This window comes from Panthera tigris, chromosome C1, assembly GCF_018350195.1.
Source record: "Panthera tigris isolate Pti1 chromosome C1, P.tigris_Pti1_mat1.1, whole genome shotgun sequence".
NCBI classification, from domain to species: Eukaryota; Metazoa; Chordata; class Mammalia; order Carnivora; family Felidae; genus Panthera; species Panthera tigris.
Genome location: NC_056667.1, coordinates 23,673,576 through 23,689,569, shown reverse-complemented (window position 1 = coordinate 23,689,569; position 15,994 = coordinate 23,673,576). Strand labels below are relative to the sequence as shown.

The following is a 15,994-nucleotide window of genomic DNA, read 5'->3' as shown; positions in this document are numbered from 1 at the left end:
ACAGGACTAAGAAAAAAAAAAATAGTCCTGCCTCATTCCTGTGTAGGAGCAAAGGCTGTCAACAGGTACTCCGGCTGTGCCGAGAATGGTGGACTAGACCATGGACGCCAGGAAAGGAGCGTTTGAGCTGGGGTTTTAAGGACGGGTAAGAGTTTCCCAAGCAGGGAAAGGACTGGGAAGGGACACCGGACCATCACTGCCAATCAGCCAGTACCACTAACGCCAAGCCGATTAGTAGGAGGATTTAGCCCTCTTGGGTTTGAATCCTGCATCGGCCAACTTTCAAGATTCTTCTATGCTTCTGTTCCTTATCTGCAAAGTAAGGAAATAGGAGTTTGTTTCTAGTATTAAATGAGATCGTATACGTAAAGCACTCAGAACAATGTGCTGGCAGAAAGCTGTGGTTAAGCACTCAATAAATGCTTAGCTCATTATGAAAAGCCTCTGCATTATCAAGTCCAATGCCCTTAAAATGATTACAGCTGTCACCATTTGTTGAGCCCTTCATAAGTCCCAAGCATTGCGCTACATGCTTGGCATGTTTTGTCTCCTGTAATCCTACCAACACCACCAGGAGATGAATACTATCATCCCCACTAAAGAGAAAACCAGAGGCTCTGAGACGGCAAGATTAAGCATGGAGAGTGTAACCAACAGAGCAGGGGTTCAAACCCAGGTCTGCCTCAAGACCCAAGCCCTTGGCCCGGAGAGAGAAAGGGACCAACCTCAGGACGACACACAGCAAGGGAGTGGGATGCCAGGATTTCTTTATGAACTACCCAAGGGCAGGCACCCTGGCTGACAGAGGTTACTGAGGTACTCGCTCAGCCCTCCCCAGCACCCTTCCGCCACCCGCACCCGCACCCTCTCCCGCTCCAGGGCGGCCGGGAGGCCCTGGGGCTCCCTGGCCGCGGACAGAACTGAGGAAGGGCTGGGCCGACCGCCACGGGTCCGCAGATCGCCTGCCCACCCCGTGTTGGCACAGCCGGAGGAGGCCCGAGACGCGGCCGCGCCCCTGTTCCCCTCCCTTCCCCACCCCGCTCTGCTTCCGCCAAAGGTCCTTGCAGAAAATTCCAGCCTCGCCCGGCCGCGCGGGCGCTGGACGGGGGGTTTTTCCAGCGGGGTGGGAGCAGCCGGGCGCGTCCCGGCCCCGCGGAGGCGGTGGTGGGCGGGCGCCCCCTCGGGCCCCGCTCGGGACTCCCCTCCCGCCCTCGTCCCCGCCCGCCACCCCCCCCACCCCCCCAAGGCGGCTTTGGCTCCTTGCGGACGGGCGGGCCGCCCAGGGGAGCCGGCTCGGGACGTCCTGGCAAACAGGAAATGAGACAAAGGCGGCCGCTTATCGGGAGCCCCGCATTCCTTTCAGGTGATGCCGGGACGCGGCCCCGAGGGGCTGCCTGTCCCGGAGGAGGACTTCCCGCTGTCCCCCTTCAGGCTCCCCCTGCCTTTCGGTCGGCTGCGGTCGGGACCAGGACGATTGCTGCCTCCGGGAGCCCCCTCCCCAAGCGCAGCCCTCCTGGGCTCCTGGAAAGCAAGGGACACCAGCGCCCAGAGGGACCGGCTGGGCGGGGGTCTTGGGAGCCAAGTGGAGGGAGAAAGAACAGGGCCTCGCCACTCAGCCATTCCACAAACCGTAATGCCACCTTATACCAGGGTACAGGTGTGGGTGCCAGGACCCCCAATGAACCCGACCCAGTTCCTGCTCTCAAGGAACTTCCAGCATAACAGAAGAGGTAGGTAGACACCCAGAGAAGTGAAAATACTGGGTGAAAGGGCAGGGTGTAGATGAGTCCAGGCAGGAGGTGTCTAGGCCATGCTGGGTGGGGTTGGTGGTTTGGGAAAGCTGGGGTCCCTTGCACAATACCTGGCACGTCAGCAGCCCCTTCAGGTACTGCCTGAATGAGGGTACAGTGGAGTTGGCTTTGAAACAGCAGAGGGACAAGCGGAGGATGGAATGGAGGGGCATCTAGACTGGGGCACAGCATGTGCAAATGCCTGACGGTTCTGCCTGTGCACAGGACATCTGAGGGGCAGTGAGGACTCTGGAATAGCCTGGGCACCGGCCGAAGAAGCTTTGGTGAAGAGGCTGGTGGAGTGGGTCCTCCTGGCCTAGAAATACGGGGATCCTGGGGAGGTGGGGTAGGGAGAGTACTCAGAGAGGCAGGTCCAGCGTGGCCCAGGGGCAGGGGGAGGAGGCAGTGGGGGGGGGGGGGGGCTTCGCCTGGGTGGCTTGGAGAGGCTGATCTGCGGAGACAGAGGCTCCAGCCTCTGTGGGGCTGTGCCCCCCTTGCCTGCTGGGCACTGGCGCCAGTTCTGCTGATTGGTGGGTCAGGCTCCCCCCACCGGGCAGCGCTGACTCAGCGTCTGAAAGGTGGTTCCCACGGGCCCATGTCTCTCTGAGGGCCAGAGGCCATCCCATCCATGCCCCACCTCCAAGGGGTCCGTGCCCAGGACCACTGACAAATAGGGCCGAATGGCAACTAAGATTTCTAGCCTCCCCACCCCTGCCGACCAGCAAGGCCTCAGGCCCTCCTTCCTGCTGTCTGACCGTATGCCACACCAGCCCCTGCCTGGCTTTCCACTCCCCAAAGTTCCAAGGTGCTCCAGTTATCAGTACTCTTTTTATTTTTAAAACCGTGAGAAGAAAAATAAATATCTTTGGAGGATAAGAGTACAGGGGTGGGATGGGGTAGTGGGGCTGGAGACTTGGGGGTGTCCTGGCTTCCGTGGTCTTGAGCCGGGGGGGTGCCCGGGGCCTGGGATCTGCAGGCCCGCTCCTCCCGGGCCAGGCCCTGCCCAGTCCCCGCTGGGAGGTCTGGGGGCTCCGCCAGCCTCGCCTGCCCGCGGCTCCCAGGCGGGGCGCTGCGTCAGCGGAACCTGCGCGAGGGGGATTAGACCCCAGGCGCCCGCCTGCGCCCCCGGAGCTCCGTCGGGCGGGGCGGGGTGGGCAGCGTCGCCCCCCCAGGGGCTCTTCCGCCGGCCAGCCCGGCGCGGTGCCAGGGCCTCAGCGGTGCGCCATGTCCTCCATGCCCACGCGGCCCCAGACGCCCAGCACGAAGCTCTCGATGTCGCACTCGTTGGCGCCGCGCACGATGCGGAAGTGGCCCCTCTCGCCCCAGGCTGGGCCCCACGAGTTGGCCGCCGTCTGGGGATGAGGAGGGGCGGTGGTGAGGGGGGCGGGCAGGGGGAGTGGGGGGCGGTGAGAAGGCAGCGGCCCGCAGGGCACCCCCGCAGGGACTCACCCAGTATTTGAGCGTTCTTCCGTCGGGCAGCGTCTCCTGTCCCCACCTGAGGAGGGCGCGGCAGAGCCAGGGAGGGAGAGGGCGCTGATTCCACCTGCCTTGAGGGGCTCGAACCCCAGGGCACTTTCCCTTCCAGGCTTGGGCGGGGTTCTAACCCTCTCTCTACTCTCAGTCCCCACCTTTCAAAGTCTGTGTGCCTACGCCCACGTGGGGTTGGGCACCAGCGGAATAACTGGAGGGGTGAGCCGAAAGGGGGAGAACTTGGGCCTCCCTCCTCCAGGGCCCCACATCCTGGGGACCAGGTCCCTGGGACCTCACAACTTCACAGGTCTGCCTGCCCTCTCTCCTCACTTGGGAAGCCAGGGAGGGTTGGGTACCAGGGACCGCAAGGTTGGGGTTCCTTGGAGGCCCCAGACTCCCACTGCAAAGTACATTTCATTGGTTGGACAATTGAAATCAGTGACTCGAACATCTTTGGGTGTATCAGGTGGGGGAACTGAAGACCAGGGGTGGGGGTCCGTGAGTCAGGCAGAGTTGGGGTGGGTGCTGAGATGGAGAGAGGTTGAGCAACCCTTGAATCCTTGTCTGTATTACACTGGAGTGAATTTTATCACAGTGTGTAAGGGAGGACCAGTTCCTAGAAAACCTTCAAAGGCCCCCACTCTCGGTGCGAGGCAAACCTCTCCTCTTTTTATGTCTTGGTCTGCTCCTCTTCAAAGCGGGGCTTTGCAGAGAGACGGGATGGATTCGAGGTAGGCTCGGAGCCCCCCAGTGCAAGCCCTGCGGCCCCCTCCCCTCTCTGCCCCCCAAGCCCCTCACCCTGTGATCTTGACCGAGTGGGTCCCGTGCCGGCGGTATCGCTCTGGCCTCCCAAGGCTCACTGGGGTGTGGCTGTAAATGCCGCCCTGGTACAGGAAGAAGTCCTCGTGCACCTCCATGAGAGCTGTGGGCAGAGGTCCAAGTAGGCCCGGCTCAGCCCATCGGCACAGGTCTGGAGACACATGCCCAGACCCATACCAAGACTCTAAGTGTCCCCCCACCCCCCTCCCTGCCCAGGGTGCTGCCCGTGGGGAGGGGACAAGGTCCCACTGACTCCTAGCCCCAGGGGGAGTTGCTACCCAATGCTGTACAGGCCCCTTGTGCTGCCATGCCGGGCTCAGTCTCAAGCAGGCACGAGCTTCTGGAACCAGGGGGCAGGATGAGGGGCGTTTACCTTGGACAGGGCCGTTCTCCATCAGTTCCTTCATGATCTCCTTCTCCTGGAGGGTTGGGGGTGGGGAGGAGAGTGTCGATCAGGCGTGAGGCTCCAGCCTCTGGCCAGCCTTCCTGCCTCTGCCCCTTCAACCAAGTATAAACTTACGCTGGAGCCGAGGCGGTAGGCAGGAGTGACCTGGTAGATGTCATTGGCATTGACATGGCTACTGGGGCATCGGGCAGTGGCCTGGCGCTTGCCCCGACCCATGGCCCGGCTGTGCATCATACAGCGGGGCGCGGGGCCAGCCTCGTCCCGCTCACTGCCCATGAACGGGTAGCAGTGGTCAGACACAACCCTGGAGAAGGAGGAAGGAGCAAGGAGAGGTGAATGTGATGGGTGTGGCCCTGGCCCCTCCTGAGGGTTGCCTTCCTGAGGCCCCCGCTTCACATCCTCCTCCCTGCCCATGCCCTCTGCTGCTCACCCTCGACGTCGCAGGAACCACCAGGCCCCATCGAGACGCCCACCACGGCAACCCTGCTGGTTGTGGGTGTTACAAGACAGCAGGTTCTGGGGCGACAGGACAGGTGCCATATGCCCCAGGGAATGGATTGAGACGCGATCGGATGCCACGGCTGGTGGGGGAGGGGGGGAGGCAGAAGGGCCGTCAGGGGGCTCAGGCCTTGGCCCTCCTTTCCTGCTGCCCCAGCCTCCACCCTTGGACATACCTGCTGTGGAGAAGGCCCAGGAGCCTGCACAGTTGCCCTGGTCAAGAGGCCCATGGATCAGGTTGGGCCACTTCTCAGAGGCCTCGAACGCTGTGGGCAGCACCTCCCCTGGGCCCAGAACTGTCTGCAAAGCAAAAGTCACTCCGTCTTTCTCCTGCCTCTACCCCCGTCTACACTTCAGGGGCCCGTTGGCACTGAAGGGCCACCAAGAGTCTAGGGCCTTCTGCGGTTCGATCTTGAGCATTCCTGCTGCCGAGCGATTCCAGTAATCTCCACATCGACTCAAGGGGAAGACCCAAGCACCATTTGATGCGTTCTCAGGGTCAGGTGGGGGTGGCCAGTCCTGTTTTACGGATGAGGGAATGGAGGCCAGCAGAGAAGTGGCCAGGCCAGGGTCACCCACTTTTCCTTCTCAACCCCCACTCCCTCATTCTTCCTCTGCACCTTCTGATCTGACACTTCCTTCTTCCCACCAGGACCTTGGGCTTTGGGCCCTAAAGGGCAGGGGAGGGAAGAAGCAGTAAGGTCCTGTGACCAGGCAGGCTGCCAAAGCAAACAGCAGGAGGCAGAAAATAGCAGAGGCCCAGGGGAGTAAGGACAGGGGCAGGGGCTGGTCACCCCAGCCTTGAGCTGCTGTCCCTCTGCAGGGAGGGGTACTCTGGCCAAAACTGCCTCCTCCTTGCCTGCCTCTGATGGACAGATCCTGTGGCATGTGCCCCAGCCCCGTCCTGCTGCGGTTCCCCTTCCTCACCCTTTGACTATTCCGGGGATGGTTCCCACTTCTGCCCGGAGGGGGTCCCACTGGCAGGAGGGGAGAAGCCCCCTCCCCCCTCGGGGTTCCACTGAGTCGGCATTTGTTTCCGAGAATTCCTACTCTCTAGCCGGAGCCAGAGGACAATCTGTCCCTCCCTTCCGAAAATACCAAGGTGACCTCCTGGCCCCTTGGGCCCTGACCCAGCTGTACTGGGAGGAATAGCATTTTTCCCAGGCTGGGCAGGCCACGAAGGGACTCGGGCTGGGACCACAGAACTCAGAATCCGAGCATCAGTTCTCTCTGGGCAGCACATCTTGTTATGGGCAGGAACTGAAGACCCGCAGAAGGGGAGTGATGTGTGTCCAGGGACACACAGCCTCTTGGAGGGGTCTAGGCCCAGGGCCTTGGAGGAACAGGACCCAGGGTGCCAGGGTTCCTGGGGTCCCAGGCCATGGGGAGATGGCAGGATGGTGGGCAAGGATGGACTTACGTGAATCTCATTCATATTGGTGACAGAGGAAGAAGGGCGGATGGTGCCCAGGCGGTAGCGAATGCCTTCATCCAGGGTCATGCCCCAGAAGGCACTGTGGTTCCCAGCCCGCCATCTGAAAGAGTAGGGGTGGGAGTCACAGATCTGCCAGGGCTGAGGGTCCTAGAGGTCCGTGCGTATGGGTAGGAGAGACGCATCCTGGCCAAGCCTACGCGTGAGTGAAATCTGGGTGTGCCTGGCAGCACGTACATCTCGGGGGGAACGTATGTGTGTCTGTGCCACCTGGGGGCATTTCCAGGGCCTCTCACCCGTAGTTGCCCCGGTTGATGGCGTTGATCATGTCTTCGTCCACCAGGCATGGCTCCTGGTCACACTCCCACCGCCCTTGCTCCTGGCAGGTGCTAGAAGAGGAGAAATGAAGGGGGGGGGGGGGCTGGGCATCCTCCGAAGGGAGGGGGGCTCAGAAGTCAACGTGGACCTGAGGCTCTGTGCCAGCAGTGATGGGAAGATCCCTAGATGATCCCATTCAGCCTGGTGGCTTCAGATGTCAACGTCAAGTGCACAGCTCTCGGGTTTGTATCTGCTGCCTGGATGGATCTCTCCCTAAACTCCAGATCCAAGGACACACTCTCACCACTGGGGTGTCCAACAGCAGCTCAACCCGAACACATCCCAAGCCGAATTTCTGACCTCCCACTCCCATGCGTGCTCGCCCCACGGTCTGTGGAAAACGTCCACTCCATCCTTCCCGAACCTCAGGCCGGGAGCCTGGGAGTCACCCTTGATGCCTGCCCTCAACGCTAATTTGATTCATTGGCAGATCCCGTTGGCTTTCCCTTAAAAGCACATTCGGGATCCAAACCGTGTCTCGTTCTCTCCTGCAGCCATCATGGGCCAATCACCTTTCCCCTGGATTCTGCCGCAGCTTCTCCGCTGTTCTCCCCATGTCTGCCCTGCACCCACACTTCGGTATATTTTTACTACAGCTGCCAGAGGACCCTGTGCAACCCAAGTGGTATCATGCCATCCCCCTGCCCAAAACCCTCCCTTGGCTTGACATCACAGAGAAAGAGCCGGCGTCCTGACCGTGTTAACAAGGCCCTGCGTGATCTGTCCTCCTGTCTCCTCTGTGACCCCCTCCTCTGAGTCCTGGCTCCTGGGGCTCCAGCCAGGCTGGTCCACTGATTGGTCAACGACAGCCGTGCTCCTGCCCCAGGGCCTTTGAGCTGCTCTTTTCCCCATATCCCCAACGCTCACTCTCACTTCTTCCAAGTCTCCATTCCCACGTCACCTGCCCTGGCCACCTTCCTATTCTGCTTCCAGGTTTTATTTTCTCCTGAGCACGTCGTCACTATCTGGCACGCTATATCTTGAGTTATGTGTACAGCTTATGCCTGCTTCCTCACAGACGCTCAGGTCCTGGAGAGGAGGGATTGTGTGGGATCTTCAGAGCCTAGAAACCAAAGCCTAGCACATGGTAGGCCCCCAATAAATATTTGTTGGATGAACGAGTGAATGAGGCACTGTGGTGAAGAGGCTAAGAGCAGGGGTCCTGAAATTCAAGTCTTGGGTTCCAACTGGCTGACGAGTCATGTGACCTCAGGTGAACTCTCTCCCTCAGTGTTTTTGTCCATAAAACGAGGAAATGACTAGTCCCACCTTCCAGGAATTAAATGGCAGGGTTTTGTAAAGCTTATAAAGCATTTAGCACAGGGCCTGGCCCATCTTAGGTGCTCAAGAATCATTACCTACTACTCTAGTTCTCAGGCCAGGAACCCTAGACTCCCCGTCTCTGGAGTTTCAGACTCCCATCCACCTGGCCCCCTCACATCTCCTCTGGGTGTATCTCAAACTGAAAATGGCCCACACTGCCCTCCCCGGAAACTGCTCCTTCCCTAACATCCTCAGCTCAGGAAATGGCACCTTATTCACGCAGGTGTTCAAACCAGAACTCGCCGCGGTCCATGGCATGCCCCCATTTCCTGCTGATGGCGGCATCAGCAGGTCCTGGGATGGCACATCGTGGACGGCTCTGAATTCACCTGCCCCTCACCCCCCCCCCCCTCCACTGCTACCACCCTCCTCCAGTCCCTTGTCACCTGTCACCCGGACCATGCCTTCCTACCCAGGCTCCCTGCCTCTCTACACCCCCCACCCCCGCCCAACCCACCCCCATGGTGCATTCCCTAGCCACTCTGAAGCCCGAGAGATCTCTGAATGACATAAATCAGGCTGTGTGCCTCCAAGTGGCTTCCCCCGGCACTTAGAACAAAATACAAAACCCTCAGCACGGCTTATGAGACCCATGGGCGCGGCCTGTACCTCCTTGGGCCTTCTGTCCCCACCTCATAACCGCAGTGAGGTCTGTCCCACCTCCTAGCCTCCCATGAGCTATGGCCCCCATGCTCCCTCCTTGTCTAGCCATCTTCCCTTGCCCCTACTCCACTCTACACGAGGACCCCCCTCCGCCCCATGATGCCCTTTCCCCGCCACACCTGTCACAGGCTGTCATATGTTTATTTGTGTGTGGGCTCCTTCGTTGTTAGACGGGAGGCTCCCGTGCAACCTCAAGGGCGGTCTACCACATCTGGCTGCACCTCCCTGGCCCGACACAGGGCCTGGCACATAGTAGGTCTTTAACAAATAGGTGTCGACGGATCAGGGCATTCTATGAATTCTATAATGCTTTTACAAGCTCATAACTCTGCTATTACAAGAGGCTGAACTGCCTCCTTCCCCTGTTGCCTTTTAAGGAGCCTCAAGGGGAACAAACCCAGTATGGCTGGGCTCCTGGGCCCCGGGAGGGGCGGGGGCACTTTCGGGACAGAGGGAGGAGGCTGCGTAGGAGGCGGCTCTCTCAGGCTTCTCTTCTTCCTCAGACTCTCCAAGCATTCCTCGAGGGCTCACACAGCCTAGAAGGCCTGCAGACACGACCCCACACCCTCACTCAGGTGCCGAGCACAGGGAATGGGGGCCACCAAGTGCAGTGAGGGGACCTCGGGCTGGTCAGTCCTTTCCTGCCGCCTCCCTCTTTGCCCCCAGGGCTGCCCAAGCAGGTCTAGACTGGGCTGGTGGCAGCAGGCCCCAGCATTCCAGAGGGGCCCAGGGTGGCCAGGCCCCAGGGATAAGAGTGGGAAAGAGGTTAACCCATCAATGCCCAGAGACGTCCTATCTGGAGCTGGCAGGCTCGCGCAGGCACGTTCCATGTTTCTGAACACACGCGCCCAGTCCACACACACTCACACCATACCCACACGCGCGTTCTCTCACGCGGACACATGCTGAAGCCTATTCGTCCCCACTCCCCTGTGACCCAGCACCCCTCACACCAGTGAGGCAATGGAAACAGCTTATGCGTAATGCATTCCAAAAAGTGTCCTCCTCCCTGGGGCCTCTGCAGTCCCAGGCAAAGAGGGCGTGGTGTGGCGTGGGTGCAGGGCCACCTCCTCAGAGCCACAGGGTCCCCATCATTTCCATTAAGCCTTCAAGGCTTCCTACCCACCCCCTCCCCATTTCCCACCTCAGGCCTCAGATTAGAGTAGGGGAGCACCCCTGACCCTTCATCCTCCTACCAGAACAGGCAGGGCGGGGGAGGGGCCACATTCCCGGGAAGGCCCTGCTGCAGGTTGGCGGCCGACCAGCTCAGCCGTCCCTGACCCTCATCCTAACCCGTCCAGGGCAGCGGATGCTACAGTCAGAGGTTTCCTTCCTGACGCCCCCTTCTCCAGATTCTCCCGTACATGGAGAAAGGTTGGGAGGGGAGTGGCCCAGCCCGAGCCAGCAGGGACAGGGAAGCACTCCCAGCTCAGGGGCCACACCTGGGGCCAGGCATCCATGGCTGTCCACCCCTGGGGAATGCTATTAGAGTGTTGTTTTAGGAGTTGATAGGATGGGTGTAAAAATTCTCATGTTACAGACGAAGAAACTGAGGCTCGGAGAAGGGAAAGGACTTGTCCCCGGCACGGGAGCCACAGGCATCGGGTCTGAACCAAGTCTGCGGGCCATAGAGCCCACAAGGCAAACCCCCTTCAAGCTCCGCATACTCACCAACGGTTACAGTTGTCCCAGTAGGTTCCTAAGATTGGATAGATGCGACTCCCATGGGTACATCCTGGAGGGAGGGAAGACGAGGAGAGAAGTGGAATCAAGACCAGAGACTATGGGCTCGGGTGGCCAGGTCCTCAGAAGTCAGGTGTTGGGAATCCTCCCACACACACACACACACGCACACACACACACACACACACACACGCACACACACACACACACCCCAGCCCTCACTGAAACTAAAGTCAAACTATAACTTCCTAAGACATCTCCTGCTGGGTAACATACCAACAGCTACCTGGGAAGTTCTTCAGTGACCCCCAGCTTGGCTCCCTCCTGCTTCACTTGGATACCAGCCACCACATTCCTTAGATCCTTTACCATTTACATGAGTTGAAACTTGGAGATGGGGAGTGGGAGGGGCGTGGGGAAACCGAGGCCCAGAGAAGGCAAGCGACTCCCCTAAGATAACACAGCACTTCGGGATGTGACAACCTAGGTATTCGGTCTCACCCCCACAGGCCCACAGAACTGGGGGAAGGGATTCAAGTGATTCTCCTATGGGACTAGGGGCAAGGGCGTGGGAAAGGATGGTGACAGGGCTGAAGGAAGGAAGACATTCGCCCCACCTCCCAGGTGTGACCAGCCATCTCAGGGTAGGGCATCCTGAGCAAAGGCAGAGGAATGGCGGAGATGAGCCTGACCAGCTCCCCCCACCTCCCCCCACCCCCAGGCTTTATCAGCCTGAGGGTGAGTCAGCAGGCGGGGCCAGCACCTTCCACATCTGGCAGGGAGACAGGACTGGGAGAAAGGGCAGGAGACTGCCTTTCTCCTGGGCCAGCTTAGAACCCCACCGACCAAGGATCTTCTCTCTTTCAGTCTTGCTGGAGAGATTCAAGTCAGACCAGAGGGGAGAGGGGGACGTCCCAGAGCCACAGACAGCGGGGCGGGGGCTCTCCCAGATTCTACAAAGCCTCCCCTGGACATGTCAGTGCGTCCGCCTCGCTCCTGAGCCTTGCTGAGTCTGGGGTTGACAAGGCGACCCACCCTCCTGGCCGTCTGGTGCCCACCTGGGATGGGGGGAAAGGGGGGTGGCACGCCGAGGCAGAAGTCCCAGAAGTCAGGGCAGCAGTCGGAGACGGTGCGGTTGCAGAAGAGGTCACAGTAGCAGGTGGCACCCAGGTAGGGCAGGGCGCAGTCGTCGGCACGGCCCCGGCAGCACAGGTCCTGCCCCCCGCAGTACCGGCCGCCCGCATCCCGGATGCCCCGCAGGTGCAGACCCGGGGCTAGCTCCCGGCGCCCGCGCCCACGACCCCGTCGGGCACCCAGGGTCAACTCGCTGGCCAGCAGCAGAAACAGCAGCAGCCCCAGTGGACATCGCCACATGGTGCCTCCTGGGCCCGGGGAGGGCAGATGTCAGGGGTCAGAGGTGGCGGGCTGCAGAGACTCCCTGGCACCCCAGGGACTGATCTCCCAGCTTCCTGGGGCTGTGAGTCCAAGGGGGTTCAGCAGGGTCAGAGACCCTGATTCCTGCGTCCTCAGGCAGGACCCGGGAAGGAAGGGGACAGGGCAAGAAATGGAGCCCCTCCCTGACCTGCCCCGGAACCTTCAAGGACAGGAGGTGGGGATTGTGGCATTCTTGGTGCCCCTGGCTCAACACCCACAGCTCGGACTGAGGTCTCCTTTCCTATCGGGGTCCCTCTGCCCCTCTTTTCAACCTCCATTCCTGACGCCGGTACCCCCTGAGCTTGTGTTCCTCTGTGTCCGTCCCCGTGCCCCCCTCCACTCTCCTTCTCTGCCATCCCTCGCGGTCCCTCCGCCTGCCCCCTCCTCTCTGTTCCTTCCTTCTGAATACACCCCACACCCCCTGCCCCCAGCGCAGGGGAGCGTCCCTACCTGGTGACGGGCTGCGCCCGGGCTGCCCCACGCGCCTCTGGCCTCCCGGCTCCTGCCACCACGGGACACTCAAAGTCAAGCGAGGAGTGCGGGGCGGGACCGCTTTTTGCACCGCCCCGCCCGCAGCGCCGCCCCCCGGCCCAGGAGGCGGGAGGGAGGGGCCCCGGCTGGCCCCGCACCTGGAGTAGCCCTGTAACTCGGGAGCGGGGACCTGTGAGAGGGACGGTGAGCATGTGATTGTCCTCGCCGGGTCTCCGACGGCAGCCGTTCGTGCCCTTCGGGGGCGGAACTGCAACCGAAGCAGAAAGGATCCTGGTCTGACACCCGTAAGGACTTCCCAATGGGCCTCGCCGCAGGGCTGAGGGGCTGCCGCGAAGAAGGGGAGAGAGGGGGCAGCGGAGCTCCGAGTTTTGGACCCAACTTTGGGAAATGATGGGGAGGGTGGGGACAGCAAACATCTCTGAGACCCCTCTGACCCTTCAGTATTAAAAACAGCCATGCACTCCCGTGCCCCCCAGGCTTGGGACCGCCCCAAGCCGCCTCCGTTCCCAGGAATGATTGGAATCCAGAGGAGGACGGTTGAGGACCCTGCTCTAGGGGCCTTGGAGGCTCATCCTTCCAGGGGGTGGGGTGGGTGTGGTGTGGGGGCCGCCTCCCTGCCCACAATTCTTCTTTGGGCCTGCCCTCCCCAGGCTGCCCAGGCGCCTTGCCAACCACTGCCCCCTCTATCAACCCCGAGGGCATCCTGCTTGGCACCTGCCCCCCTCCGGGGCCCAAGGGCAAGAGCCCTGGCAGCTGGTGCCCCCCCGCGGAGCCCCCCTTCCTGCCCGGGGATAAACCCTTCCTTTGCCCGGGCCGGCCTGGGCCCCAAACAATGGGGCTTCTGTCCCGCCATGCCCGCCTTCACCTTTTACCTCTCTGTTGCGCAAGCCCCTCTGCCAACCAGTTGGGTCCGGGCCAGGGGACTCCAACAGCAGAAAAGATGAAAAACTACACCTGGACAGATTCTTCACCCCCAGACGGGCATCTCACACCAGCCCCTGGGGCAGGGGGCGGGGGGAGGGAAGCATCAGGCATGGGGATTCCCTTTGCCCTCTCTCTGACCACTCCACACCCCTCCCCCAGCCTGGGGATGTCCTCAGCTGGCCAGCTCCTGGGGGTGGGGGTGGGGGGACCAGGACAACGGCCATCTGTGACTGGGTTACCCCCTGCCAGGGGGCACTGGGCAGCGAGTCACCATGTTGCAGGGGTGGTGGGGGGAGGGAGCAATGTCCTGGGGCCCCAGCACTAGCACGGACACACCAGGAGCTGGCCTGTCTGCTCCCTGCAGGGACCTGGGAGTCTAGTGGGACTCAGTTTCCCAAAGCCTAGTGGGAAACTGAGGCTCAGAAGAAAACCTGCCCGAGGTCACACGGCCAGAATGCAGACTCCCTACCTGTCACCACCTCACCCCTTTCCCTCCAGTCACCCTTAGTCACTGTCCACAAGTCCCGACACACTCCTGGTTGGGAAGTCCCTTCTCCCGTCTATCCTCCATTCATCTGACTGCAAGGCAGGCCCCTCGGCAGGCACTGGTGAAGGCCACATCCTCGGGGTGGGGGTGGAGGCTGCCTTCAGAAGAGCTCATACCCCGAGTGCCTACCTTTGTGGATCAAGTTCAGTTTGGTTCTGGGGCTGGGGGCTGGGGCGTGGTCCTGGAGCACCTGCTTGTCCTCTGCTCCAAATCACTCCCCTGTAGGTCCCCCCCCACCCCGTGTGAGCCTTTGCTGTGTGTGTGTGTGTGTGTGTGTGTGTTCGTCGGGTGTTCTGCTTGAGTACGTCTCTGCGTCCGCTTGTCTCTCTGTTACCTGTGTGCTGTTGTCTGTGTGTCCGTCTGGATGTGACCTCTGTGCCGGTCATGTGTGTGGCTATCTGTCGGTCAGTGTATTCTTTGCCAGTGTCTGTGTGTTTGTTGGCTTGTGTGTCTGTATGTATAACTGTGTGACTGTCATTGTCTCTGCCCGCCTATCTCCTAGGTGTCTGTCTCGCTAAGTGTCTGTGTATCTGTGTCTGTTTGCAAGTTTTGGCTCTCTGCCTGTTGTTCTTGCCTGTCTGTGCATAGGAAGCGGGAGCACAGAGCAAAGGAAGATCGCAGAGTCAAGAACAGGGCTTGGGGAGGGGGGTGTCCCTTGTCATCACTGATGTTGGCACTAAGCCCATCCCAAATGGAATCTTGTGACTCCGTGGGTTCCTTGGCCAAAGAGAAGAGGAAAAGGGCAGGGCTAGGGTGGGGGCTCCAGCCCCACTTTCCTTTTCCATGGCCCCCCTCCTTTCTGGGGACTCATTGTCTGTCTTATTCTGGTCCAAGGGACTGGGGCAGAGCAATAGGCATGGGATGCTGTGAGGAGTCACAGCAGGACTTACCCTCTGGGCCCTTCTGCCTTCTGGGAGGCAGGCCACCTGGGCTTGATGATAACTCTGTCCTCCCTCACTTATGATCCTGGGCAGACACTGCCCTTTTTCTCGGCCTTGGTTTCCTATCTGGACCCAAATGCTCCTTAGAGGCCCTTTCATGCTCTTCTCTTTCTACAAAGGGAGGTGTAAGTAAAAAGGGACAGTGACGTGCCTAAGCTCACACAGCAGGGCAGAGGCCCAAGCCTCCTCTCCTGTCCCCAGTCCAGTGCTTACCTCCCCCTGCACCGCGGCTGCCACCACACAGCTGCTCTGGGTGCTCAGAATGGGTCGTTCTCCTCCAGAGGCTGAGCAGAACCTCCTGAGAAGACCATTGTGCTCTACTGAACCCAGGTCTGTGGCCAAGGGCCCACTCCTTGAGGCTTGGGGACTCAGATGTTTGGGTCCCAAATGACACTCCGGCTAGGGCCGGGGGGTCCCTTGTGGCCCATTGTGGTCAGCTGCCCATGTCCAGAGCTTGGAGCAGTGATATCTGGGACATCCAAGCGAGGACTCATGCTGTGCGTGTTGGGTCATGTCGTGACATGTCAGGCTTCCTGGGGCCTGTTAGATTCCGTAATGAAAAGCCCTGCCTTTGGGGGCTGTGACAGGCAGAATGGTACACCGCTGTGGCACGTTGGAGCTTGAGGCAGGTAAGACTGAGGGTCAAGACTTCCACCTCACGGGAAGATGGACAGATAAACAAGCAGACAAACAAACGTACCCGTAAGTCATTCCACAGAGGGAAGTCTCTGTAGATATGTACACAGCGTGGGGACCTGGGGTTCCGGTGGTCAAGGGCATCTCCGGGAGGAGCCGATATTCCAGCTGAGACCTGAAGGGCCAGAGGGAGCCAGCGTTTCTGGAGCCTGGGAAGGTTTTGCAGGGAGCCAAGGAGTGCAACAATAGCCCGGAGGTCTGGCACAAGTTGGTTTGTTTGGGAAACAGAAGCCCAGAGCCAGCGGCACTGCAGTAACTGAGTGGAGACTTGGAGACAAGGGGCGGGATGAGGCCCGGAGGGACCGTCAGGATGGAGCGAGGCGGGGCGCGCCTGAATTGTCTTCTGATCGCTGAAGAGATAAAAATGTGGGAGGGAGATTGTGGGAGGCGCACGAGCAAAGGCCCCCTCTGGCCGCTGTGGTGAGAACAGCGGACCACAAGGCAGGAGTGGATTTCAAGGGGCCATGTAGGAGGCAACAGTGGGACCCAGGCTAGCAG

At 60.5% G+C, this 15,994-nt stretch overlaps 1 protein-coding gene across 2 annotated transcripts; it reads right to left on the bottom strand.

Annotated features, from left to right (window-relative positions):
- Nucleotides 1-2,604: 2,604 nt before the first annotated feature.
- TINAGL1 (tubulointerstitial nephritis antigen like 1) lies at nt 2,605-12,803 on the bottom strand. Of its 2 annotated transcripts, XM_042996657.1 has the most exons (13): nt 12,526-12,802; nt 12,347-12,398; nt 11,521-11,844; nt 10,451-10,514; nt 6,712-6,804; nt 6,404-6,518; nt 5,160-5,283; nt 4,916-5,066; nt 4,600-4,789; nt 4,453-4,498; nt 4,059-4,182; nt 3,240-3,285; nt 2,605-3,142 (listed from the first exon to the last, which is right to left on the bottom strand). In XM_042996657.1, the coding sequence occupies exons 1-13, from the start codon at nt 12,577-12,579 to the stop codon at nt 3,002-3,004; spliced, it is 1,524 nt and encodes a 507-aa protein (XP_042852591.1). In that variant the 5' UTR covers nt 12,580-12,802; the 3' UTR covers nt 2,605-3,001. The 2 variants fall into 2 exon arrangements, with proteins under 2 accessions (XP_042852591.1, XP_042852592.1); XM_042996658.1 differs by lacking the exon at nt 11,521-11,844 and having other exon boundaries at nt 12,526-12,803.
- Between the last annotated feature and the right edge of the window lie 3,191 nt (nt 12,804-15,994).